We start from the raw sequence: 12,204 nt of genomic DNA, 5'->3' as shown, positions 1-12,204 counted from the left end.
AAAGTAAAATTCCAAACAATAAAAAAGGGTGAAAAAGAGAATGTTATTGTCTCCATACCCACCCCTTAATTTTACTTCTGCAAGGTAATGTCAGTTAACAATTTTTTGTGGGTTCTTTCAGCACATGTGTATATATATCTTGTTTTATACAAGAGATTCTTACTATATTTTGTGTTCTATACTTTGCCTTTTTTTCTTTTTTTAACTACTGATATGTCTTCGAGATATTCCCCTACCAGTGCGTACAGCTCTTACGCTTCTATAACAAAACTTTTTTTTTTCAGTACTTTGGATAAATTGAGTTCCAACTTTTCAATTTTTTTTGCTGTTATAAACAAAGCTGTAGGAAACCTTTGTACATGTGTATTGGCATACTTGTGTTGTTATGGTCATTGGATACAGTCCAAGAAATGGAATTACTGGATCAAAGGTCATATTCATTTTTAATAATCTTTATCTTGTGGGGGGAAGGCAGTGGGAGGGTGCTACCTAAGCCATATGTGATTTTTTATTCCTAAGACAATTTCAGTTGTGGAAAAAGACTGTAAATAGGCTCCAGGACCTTTGTTGTTGTTAGTTGCCATCAAGTTGACTCCGACTCACGGTGACCTATGTATAACAGGTCGAAACATTGCCTAGTCTGAGTCTGCCTCAATTGTGAAAGAGGTATGGATTTTGCCTTTTTCCTTCACTGTATGCTCTGACTCTTCTTCATCCTCTCTAATTTTGTGTAGTTTCACTCAGTGTTCTTTGTTAATTCTACCACAGACATTTCCCTTGGGATTTTAAGCAAGGTTCTATGCCTGTTAAATAGTCCTGGTGGCACAACCGTTAAGCGCTCTGCTGCTGAGTGAAAAGTTGGTGGTTCTGACCCACCCAGTGGCTCTGCAGGAGGAAGACCTGACAATCTGTTTCTGTAAAGATTACAGCCTAGAAAACCCTATGAGCCAATTCTGCTCTGTCACATGAGGCTTCTGTGAGTCGAAGTCAGCTTAGTGGCACCCAACAACCACCACATATACTTGCTAGTTACTACTACTACTATTTTAAATTATTTTGTTGTCATATTATATGCATTAGTTTTCCTACTTCTGGTCTAGCTCAGTGCTGTCAGAGTTTTTCTAAAAGTTCAGATATGATCATGTCATCTTTCAACTTATAATTTTGTAGGTGCGTGAAATCTACCTTTCCAATCTCATTTTGCTCTATTTTTCCATATACATTACACTCAAACATAAACAACCATTCACTAGTACTGGGCTTCATGTATTTGGATACTTCAATGCCTTTGCGCATGCTTAGTAGTTCCTTCCTTCTTTTTGGTCACCTGATAAACCTTGTTCATCCTTTGAGAGTCAGCTCAAAAGTTACCTCTTCTATGAAGCCTTCCGTGAGTGGAAGGAATGGTGAGGTGATTGTTGAGGCAGGCAGGATCCACATCAGTCAAGGCACTGAAATTATATTAGATGGCTTGAATTTTATTTTAAGAGCATTGGCTCTGATATTTAATCAACTTTGGGAACTGCTGTCCTGGAGTGTTCCTGTGGCTAATCCTGTTGTTGCAGGTATTGATTGGTATTCTAATTATTTGTTTCTGTGCCTTTCCTTTGCCACTAAATTCTGAGCATTATGAAGGCAGGGACTGTTTACCAGGCTCTCAGTAAACACTTGTCAGTGTCTTCCTTCTATGGTTGTTTTGAATATTAAAGGTTATCTGAAGAGTGGCTGGCATAGTGTTGTTATTAGTTGCTGTCAAGTCGATTTTAGCTCATGGTGAACGCATGTTTGCTGAGTAGAACTGTTCCTTAGGGTTTTCAAGGCTGTGACCTATCAGAAATAGATCACCAGTCCTCTTCTGAGGTGTCTCTGGGCAGGTTTGAACTGCTGACCTTTAGGCTAGTAGTTGAGCACTTAACCATTTGCACCACCCAGGTGCCTCAATAAATGTAAGCTGTTGTTATCGTTATCACTGGATAGATAAATCCTGACTTGGGGACTATAAGGTGATATCTTGAAAAAGGTAGGATTTGCTCCAGGCCTTAAAAGATTGTGTAGGAATCGGTGAGCTTTGGTCAAATGGCTTTCAAGACCTTACGCAAAGTCACCGTGAAAGTTGAAACTTAAAATGTTATAATAAAAAATATATAGTTATCTGTCTGTGGCACTTAAGAGGGGAAACTGTCTCTTTTTTTATATATCATTAAAATCTAATAGATACTAAATGCAGGATTGTATGTATTTTTATCTGCATTAATTATTATGTCAAAAAGGTGGGGCTTTGCTGAGACTGTCAAAGATTCATCTTTAGAAATTAAATTTCTTAATTTTATATGAACTTAGAAAAACCTCATTCGAATTCATTTTTAATGACATAAAAACATTGAAGCAATATGTGTATTTTAAAAGTTTGTGCATGTGCCCTTGAGACAAGTTCGTGGGTGTATTTTTATCAAAACCATATACACAGTGACATATTAAATGTATCATATTATTATACTAATCATATGACTCTAGAAACAAAAGTAACCAGAGGACTAAAGCCTATCAAAACCATCTTTTTGTTTTTGTACAATGAAATTCTTTTTAAATTTGCCAATGAATTCATACCAGTATTGAAACCAGATGTAGACTTCCGTCTTTTAATGTATTAGCTCAGCTATAAATGTCTTGTTTCCATCCCTGATTGCTGAGTATTTCATTCATGGTTTATTCTGTCTCCTGCCCTCCTCCTTTTTTTTTTTTTTTTTAAAGATTATAAAATGTGATCCAAATGATTTTAAAATGACATTGCCATATTTACATAGTGACAGAAATGAAATTAAATCTGTAATGCATTGAAGATAACCTAATTAAATCCACAAATAAAATACTCTTGATAAAAATTTTCATTTGAAGGGATTCTTGACAAATACCACTAAAGAAATGTTGGCTTGTAGTTTGAGAATGGATCTAAGAGTTTGTCATCTTAGAACTTAAGTCTTACATTGCTTCCTTCTGTATGAAGCAAATTCTCTCTTCTGTATTTTTTCCCCCATTTCCAATATAAGCTGAACTATTTTGAAAAAAAAAAAAAAATTTTTTTTTTTTATTTTGAAAGAGTTGGGGTAAGAGCTTATCTGAACTGTTGAAAAGTCTTAATTATAAAATTACTTTACATTTTACATAGTAATGGAAGGAAGTGGTGCTGTTGCCAAATAAAGATCTAGCTGCTTTTGGTAATTAGATATATTTATATGTAAACTCAATTTGTTAAAATGTTAAAGGATTATTTGAAAACAAAACTCCATCAATCTAGGAAAATGGGTTTTAAAAATTTTTTAATAATAAAATGTCAAAATGTGTCTAAAGGACTTGGAATAAACATGGTGTAAAAAAAAAAAATTTTTTTTTTTTAAACATCTAGATCAGAGCCTGCTATAGTGTCCACTAAGTAAATATACAGCTCCTAATTCCGTCCACTCTTTCCTCTCTGTAATATGTGTAGTTACTGAAATCTAGATATAGATGTATGCTCTTGTCCAATGTTCATTTGATACCATTGATATTTAAGAGACCAGGTGAATATTTATTCCTCCAAATTTGCTAATATTTATCTGCATTTTGCTACAGAGCTGAAATTGGCCCATCACTTTTTAGCACTTCCCTCATTCTGATGGAAAAAGGGGAATTGGACCTTACTTGGTTTCCCAGTTCCATTTTAGAACTATTACATTTATATTCTTCAGTTAATTATATGAGTTACTTGATTGATAATCTTTCCCTTCTCTGACTGATCAGCTGTTTTTCTTATTCAAAGCCTAATTTTGATGCTGTTTCCTCTTTTCCTTTCCTAATTAATTGCTGTTCCTTGTGTTTTCATTTCACGTGAAAGTGCTTTTTACAATCGTTTGTAAGTCTGTCTTTCATGCTAGATTAGAACCCCATTACGTTAGGTTAGAAATTCTCTTATTTGACATAGAGCAGGTGCTGGATAAATGTTTTCTTCATGGGTGACTGTTACCTAGGACTTTTTGGAAAATACTTGTGTATTCTTAGATCACTTTTACACTTGGCTTACATTGTTCTTGTCTGCCACACTCGTGCTGTCATCCTGAGCAAACAGTGTGACCCATATGGGATATTTTTATCATTGGTACCTCATTGTTTTAATTAGCTTTTCTTTGATAATTAATACAGTTTAACATTTTCCACATTTGGTAACCCAGCTCTATTTTCAGTTTTATGGTGTATTTTTTTGTTGAGGTTTTACTGTTTTCCTGAAGGATTTATGTGAGCTCTTTGTGTTGTAAATACTTTTATACAATAAATACTGTACTGTATTTGATATAAATATTTTTGTAAGTTTTCTAAGTCTGTGATTTTTATGTAGACAAAACTAATTGTTGTTGTTGTCAGTTGCTGTTGAGTCTGCCCCTGGCTCATGATGACTGTGTGCCCAGTGGGATCAGACCATTGCGACTGCTAGGGTTTTCATTGGCTGATTTTTGGAATTGCCTAGATCCAGGAGCAGTATTCTTGACTTCATCATAATTGAAGTTAAAAGGCTTAAAATGCAGATAAATGCATTTAGGCGTCAATGTACAGATGGGTTGTTAAAATAATACTGTACTACATTAATTTCTGATTAAGATCTATCCATGTTCTGGTAAGAAAAATTGTATATTGTATATAAATATATATGTATTTTTTAATGACAGCTTTTTTTTTTTTAATTGTGTTTTTGGTGAAAGTTTACAGGGCAAACTCGTTTCTCATTAAACAATACACAAGTTGTTTTGTGACATTGTTTGCCAAGCCCACAAGTGTGTCAACACTTTCCAATTCTCTACTCTGGGTTCCCTGTTTCCATTCGTCCAGTTTTCGTGTCCCTTCCTGTCTTCTCATCCTTGTTTTCGGGCTGGTGTGCCCATTTAGTCCTCTATACATGACTGAACTACAAAGCATAGTCCTCATGTGTGTTATTGTTTGCCCCGTAGACCTGTACAATCTTTGGCTAAAGGGTAAACCTCAGGAGTAACTTCAGTACTGAGTTAAAATGGTGTCTGGGGGCCATGGTCTTGGAGTTTTTCCAGTCTCTGTCAGACCAGCAAATCTGGTCTTCTTTTTGTGAAGTTGAATTTTGTTCTACATTTTTCTTCCGCTCTGTCTGGGACCCTTTATTGTGATCCCTGTCAGAGAAGTCGGTTGTGGTAGCCAGGAATCATCTAGTTGTTCTGAGCTCAGGTGGTGGAAGCTGTGGTAGTTGTGATCCATTAGTCCTTTAGACTAATCTTTTCCTTGTGTCTTTGGTTTTCTTCATTCTCTTTTGCCCAAACCAGGGTGGGACCAGTAGATGTGTCTTAGATGGTCGCTCGCAGGCTTTTAAGACTGCAGATGCTACTTGCTGCAGCTGGATGTAGAACATTTTCTTTATAAACTATATTATGCCAGTTGAGCTAGATGTCCCCGAGACCATGGTCCCCAGCCTTCAGCCCAGTAACTCAGTCCCTCAGGGAGCTTGGATGTGTTTTTGACGCTTCTGTGACTTTGCCTTGGTAAAGTTGGGCTGACTTTTTTGATTAGGGGACAATATAAAGTGAATAAGAAGGCATTGGCCCCTTGAGGTAGGGGTAGGAGTTTACTATCAAAGGGAGAAACATGATGAAAGAAGGGCTTTATAAACTTTACACATTCGCTTCATACTTGCCCTCTCCAGCTTTAGGGTTCGGGGACAAACACAAGCTATCACTTGAGGTATTCTTCTTGTATAAGCTTTGTGAGGACCTGGGCTATCAGATGGAGCCCTGGTGGCACAGTGGTAAAGAGCTCTGCTGCTAACCAAAAGGTCGTTCAATTCGAATCCACCAGCTGCTCTTTGGAAACTCTGTAGGCCGGTTCTCCTCTGTCCTATAGGATTGCTAAGAGTTGGAATCGACTCCATGGCAACGGATTTGTTTTTTGGGGGGTGGGGGGAGGGAGCTGTCAGTTCCCTCACCACTGTACACCCAGCACCTTGCACAGAATCTGTACAGTAGAGCTAGTTAGTCAAGTTGAATGAATTAATAGATGGGTGCCCAAATTACTTTGAATTTATTTAGTTGCTAAGTAAAGGCTATTTTCACATGACAATCTTTTGCTAATGTATTATAAAACCAAACCCACTGCTCGACTCATAGCAACCCTATAGGACAGAGTAGAACTGCGCCATAGGGTTTCCAAGGAGCAGCTGGTGGATTCGAACTGCTGACCTTTTGGTTAGCAGCCAAGGTCTTAACCAATCATAAACTTGGAATAAACCTTTGAAACCATCTAGCAAAGCCAGGCAGTACACAAATCAGTGTCATTTCAGTATCCCTGTAGACTTGTCCAGTGGCACATGCTTTACAGTGTTGAAATCAGACAGAGCCTGAGACCCTGAAATATAGTGCATCTATTTAATTCTGAACTTCTTTAGTAAACCCAAAAAAAAAGCTCTGAAATATAGAGTAGGAGTAGAGACAATAAATCAGAGAGTTAATGGAGGATTAGTGACTTACTGGTTGTAAATAGTGGGATGTTAAGAATGCAAAAACTGAAGTCTAGGTAATTTAAAAGGTCAGCATTGAGCTAATTAAACATGACAGAATTTTATGGAATGGTGCTGCTTTTGTAATACCACAAGTTCTTTATTTTTATGTAAGGAGTAGGAGGATAGAGAGGAGACAACCCAGGTATATCTGACAGTGCCACCACGGCAGTAGTGTAGTGTGGTGGCCCTAAACAACAACTATCTCTCTCTCTTCCACCTTGGCTGCAATCTACTAATTTAGAAAGATTGGGAACAGCAAATATATCTCCTTTCTTTTCATTTCTGCAAGTCTGTACCCATTTATTAATTATCGAGTGCTGTTAAAAAATAATCAAAACACAAAGAAATGAAAACATAGGGCTTATTTATTTATTCTGTATGCGTATAGGGAGACAATTCTGATTCAAAACAAACAAATAGCTCAACATAGGCTAGTTACAGTGAAGCTTAGAAGAGAAGAGGAAGGAGAAAAATAGAAAATCAACCATTGGCTAACCTTAATGTGATTGAATTCTCTCCCCCACCTTACTGAGCTCAGCTGACATAGGTTACTAGGTAGTCTCTGGCCTGGGGGTGGGGGCGGAGAACCCATCATTTGTACAAATCTTTACGTGTACTCTGGGGGTTTTTGAAGTGATAAAAGGTACCTCATCTCTCAGGAAGCAAAGAATATTATCTGAAGTTACCCTTTTTTTTTGCATTAGATAAACTCTGAGTTTATGATTAACAAGTGTCTTTGTTACAGAGAGATTTACAAAGATTTAATCATTGTGTTAAACTAAGCCTCATTTTTCTTATTATTAATACTCCTTTCGGCTGGGAAAAAATTCTGCAAAGTAGTTTAGCAGTTCCTGGTGGAAAAAAAACAAGGTAATAGTTTTATGGAGTTTTTTTTTTTTCGTCAGGCTTTTATTGTTAATTTTGGGCTTGTGGGTAAGAGAAACCCCTTGAAATCAAAGTAAGTGCTAACTATATGCCAGGGATGTGCCAGTGAACAAAACAAATATTCCTACTCTTGCAGGCCCTTTCTTAGTGTAGCACTGTTGTTGTTTTGTTTTAGGCCAGTTGATTCTGACTCATAGAGATCTTATAGGACAGAGTAGAACTGACTGATAGGGTCTCTGTTATCTTTAAGGGTGCACATCATCAGGTCTTCTCCTGCAGAGCAGCTGGTGAGTTCGAACCACCGACTTTCAGTTAGCAGCTCTGCCAGGGCTCCTAGTGCAGCCAGCACTATCCAACAGAAATATATTATGAGCTACGTATGTGATTTTCAGTTTTCTAGTAGCCACATTTAAAAAGTATATTAAAAAAAAGGTGAAGTTAATTTTAATAATACATGTAACCCAGTATATAAAAAATGATATTTCAACATGTAACCAATATAAAACTTATTAATGAGATGTTTTTTATTATTTTTGTTTTTGGTTCTAAGTCTTGAACTTTGGAGTGTATTTTACATTTATAGCATATGTCAGTTTGGGCTAGCCATGTTTCAAGTGCTTAACAGCCATATGCAGTAAGTGGCCACTGTACTGGATAGCTTAGCCTTAGAGCATAGTGCTTGCTTTCTGTGCACTGTCAAGTAAGGCCATTTGGTCCAAGGTAGAGAGCAAGTTCCTTGAAGTACCAGAGTCTTCAAATAATCCATACTTCTTACCTGTAAAGCCTTACATGACTGTCACTTCCTTGTTATTTGGACTTCATGTAGAGCTAGTCTCCTGTCTTACTAAACTTTAGCCTGTTCATCTGGCTCAAATGTGGTAAAGCTTGTGTCTTAGTCGCCTAGTGCTGCTATAACAGAAACACCACAAGTGTATGGCTTTAACAAAGAGAAATTAATTCTCACATCCTAGGACGCTAGAAGTCTGTATTCAGGGTGCCACCTCCAGGGGAAGGCTCCCTTTCTCTATGGGTTCTGGGGGAAGGTCCTTGTCATCCATCTTCCTGCTAGGAGCTTCTCAGCACAGGAAGCCCCGGTCCAAAGGACACGCTCTTCTTCCAGCTCTTCTTTCTTGGTGGTATGAAGTCCCCATGCCTCTCTGCTTACTTCTCTTATACTTCTAAGGGGTTGGTTTAAGATATAATCTGATTTCGTAGATGGAGTCCTGCCTCATTAACTGCCACTAATCCCACCTCATTAACATCATGGAGGTAGGATTTACAACACATAGGAAAATCATGTCAGATGACAAAGTGATGGACAATCATACAATACTGGGAATCATGACCTAGCCACGTTGACACATTTTTGGGGCACACGATTCAATCCTTAACAGTTTGTTCTTTAGTTTTGTCAAATTATCATAAAATTATCTCTTCCTCTGTAGAATTTAAGGTCCACGAAAGCAAGGACACTGCCTGTGTTGCTCACTGCTGTATCCCCAGCACATAGTTGGTGCATGATAAGTATTTATTGAATGAGTAAGTGGCATTTGGGATCAGCCTGAGACCCTGAAATATAGTGCCTCTATTTAATTCTGAACTTCTCTAGTAAAGCTCTGAAATACAGAGTAAATGAGTAGAGAGTTACTGGAGGATTTGTTAGACTTATTGGTTATAAATAGTGGGATGTTAAGAATGTAAAAACTGAAGTCTAGATACATTGGTGTACAAGTATCTGTTTGTGTCCCTGCTTTCAATTCTTTTGGATATATACCTGGAAATAGAATTGCTAGGTAATATGATAATTCAAACTTTTTGAGGAACTACCACAGTGGCTGTACCGTTTTACATTCCCACAAACAGGGGATGAGGGTTCCAGTTTCTCTGTATCTTCTGCAGCACTTGTTATTTTTCCATTTTGAGGAGGGGGGATACTAACCATCTTAGTGAGCATGAAGTCGTATTTTATTTGCATTTTCCCAATGACTTATGAATGAATCAGAAGCGACTTGATGATTTTGGTTTTTGGTAATGACATACTGAGCATCTTTCATGTTCTTATTGGCCGTTTAGGTATATTTTTAGGAGAAATAACTATTCATGCCATTTGCTCATTATTTAAACATTGGTAATTTAGAAAAAGGAGAAATCTAATTATATTTTCATTAGTAAAACGTGTAATAAAAGTGTCCAAAAATATTTGAGTTGGGGGGAGAGATCCTTGGTTATTTACCCTTTAGCATTTTCTTAGAGGTTTAATGGTCATTAGAAAAAGTACTTGTTACCAGTGTTCTTTTGTAAGAGTTTATCTAACATGGCATCACAATCTTGGTTTTTAAATATTACTTTACAGTTAACAGAAGATGAAATTGCAACAATTCTTAAATCTACACTGAAAGGACTAGAATATTTGCACTTTATGAGGAAAATACACAGAGATATAAAAGCTGGAAATATTCTCCTCAACACGGAAGGACATGCAAAATTGGCAGATTTTGGAGTGGCTGGTCAGTTAACAGTAAGTATAATAATTGTGCAAACACTTTTTGACTTATTTGCCCAGGTTTTATTATAACTAAACTTTGATAACCTTTTTTGGGAAAGAAATGGATAACGTCTTTGTTCTTGTGGAGAAACAGCCATAATTTGAGTATTATTTATTAATTATTTTTAACTTAGACATTCATTCATATGCTTAAATCTTTTAAAACGGAAACTTCATTGGTTACTTTCTATAGCTGTTATGGTTACAGTACTATCTTTGATGACTTTAGTGAAGGTTGTGGAGATAAGTTAGTTGTAGACTCGGTTATTTCAGAATTTAAAATTCCTAAGTATGCCACGTCATAACTAGTTGAAGGAAACCCTGGTGGCGTAGTGCTTAAGTGCTACGACTGCTAACCAAAAGGTTGGAAGTTCAAATCTACCAGGTGCTCCTTGGAAACCCTGCAGGGCAGTTTTACTCTGTTCTGTAGGGCCACTGTGAGTTGGAATTGACTCGACAGCCTCAGGGTTTTTTTTTTTTTTTTTTTTTAAACTAGTTGAAATTTTAGGAAAATCATTAATTTCAGATATAATCTGTGGTATTTGAGGGTTTAACATGTGTTCTGAAGAATATTTTGGCATGCAGACTTAGTGTCTTTGTAATAATCATGTCTGTGTAATGCTATTGCAGGATACAATGGCAAAACGCAATACTGTGATAGGAACTCCATTTTGGATGGCTCCTGAGGTAATACAAGAAATAGGCTATAACTGTGTGGCAGATATCTGGTCTCTTGGTATCACTTCTATAGAAATGGCTGAAGGAAAACCTCCTTATGCTGATATACACCCAATGAGGGTAAGAAAATCATAGTTTGTTAAAAATGATGTTATAAGTGTTAGAATTTTATAATGTAGGGTAACCAATATAAAGTAAGTTGAATAAATTCATTTGAATTTAGATTCTTTGCAAAAAGTAAAAAAATTGTGTCAAAGATCAATAACAATTAACTTCTCTTCTTTTCATATGCTTAATTGTGAGAAAAGAAGTGAAGGTTATATTTCTTTTTATAGTCATTGTTCTTCTCCCAAAACATACACCTGTAAATGTTTTTCCTTGCTTTTCAGTAGAGGAAAGGGTTGGTAAATCCTCTGTGTTCTTCAGTCCCTTTTTTTCTCAATGTGGCACTAGAGAAGTTGAAGGGAATCAGTTCTCACTTTTCTACCCACCCTGTGCATTCTACCTTTTCGTGTTTTTGTTTGCCCCTTTTATCTTTTCTTGGCTGTGGCTGATATTAAAAAATCCTGATTTCTAATGTTGCTGCTTACCTGTAAGGTAATTGGGCTTATTTCTTTAGTTAGTGCTTATCAAGATAATGGAATTATTTTTTTTTTTTGAATATTGGTATACATTTATATAAACTCCTTTTCTAGGATAATTTTTGAGTTTGAAGTATATATGTTTCATATTCATATAGAATTGCTTATGTTTTAGGGTTTGTGATGATACAATTTTTAGGTTTACCTAGTATGTGAATCTCAGTTGATAATAGGTAAGTACATTTATCTTTGTAAACGTATTGCCCTCTAGTGGCAATAGTCACCTCGAGAAGAAAAGACAGCAACAAAGGGAGAAGCAGATCTATGTGTGTGCCCAGAAGACAAGATGGTGGCAGGGCAACTAGAGAAATGTGTGAAATAATTCAATGGGAAGAAGAAGAAGGAATGCAATATTTTAGATTATCCAAAGAGGAATAAATTGGAATTATATCTGATATCACAGTGCTATTTTGGGTTGAATTTCAATAATATTGACAACAGTGTGCTATATTGTGGAAACCCTGGTAGCATAGTGGTTCAGTGCTGTGGCTGCTAACCAAGAGGTTGACAGTTTGAATCCGCCAGGCGCTCCTTGAAAACTGTATGGGGCAGCCCTGCTCTGTCCTGTAGAGTTGCCATGAGTCGGAGTTGACTCGACGGCAGTGGGTTTTGGTGCTATATTCAAAGTATTTAAAAATCTGTCTTACTGAGAAATTTGAAAGAGATTTTTTGATAAATTCAGTTTTATACAATATATATCATATTCCTTGTCCATATAAATTCTTGCTAAAGTGAAAAAAATATATAAATTGCTATTTATTTGAAAATAACATGAAAACACAGTCAGCATACAATTAGCACAAATTCTCATTTCTCCTTTGACTATTAGTTATCTGTAGTACTTTTTGTTAGGATGTCCCTCAAACTAGTTGTATTTGTGTTTGAGTTAGTGAGCTTAACTAAATTAT

General features: G+C 36.4%; 1 protein-coding gene across 9 annotated transcripts in view; it reads left to right on the top strand.

Annotated features, from left to right (window-relative positions):
• Nucleotides 1-12,204, top strand: part of STK3 (serine/threonine kinase 3) — a 303,173-nt gene that overhangs the window by 87,123 nt on the left and 203,846 nt on the right. For 7 of the 9 annotated variants that reach the window (XR_010317808.1, XM_010588425.3, XM_010588424.3 and 4 more), the window contains 2 exons: nucleotides 9,786-9,950; nucleotides 10,608-10,775. Coding sequence is in view for 8 of the 9 variants with exons in the window: in XM_010588425.3 (XP_010586727.1) it covers nucleotides 9,786-9,950; nucleotides 10,608-10,775 (333 nt within the window). In the remaining variant the exon portion in view is untranslated. The remainder of the gene's footprint in view (nucleotides 1-9,785; nucleotides 9,951-10,607; nucleotides 10,776-12,204) is intronic. The other 2 variants (XM_023545906.2, XM_023545907.2) reach the window with 2 other exon arrangements.

The sequence above is a fragment of the Loxodonta africana genome, chromosome 14 (assembly GCF_030014295.1).
Source record: "Loxodonta africana isolate mLoxAfr1 chromosome 14, mLoxAfr1.hap2, whole genome shotgun sequence".
Taxonomy (NCBI): Eukaryota; Metazoa; Chordata; class Mammalia; order Proboscidea; family Elephantidae; genus Loxodonta; species Loxodonta africana.
Note: the sequence above shows the minus strand (reverse complement) of the source record. Positions and strands in the feature narration are given on the sequence as shown.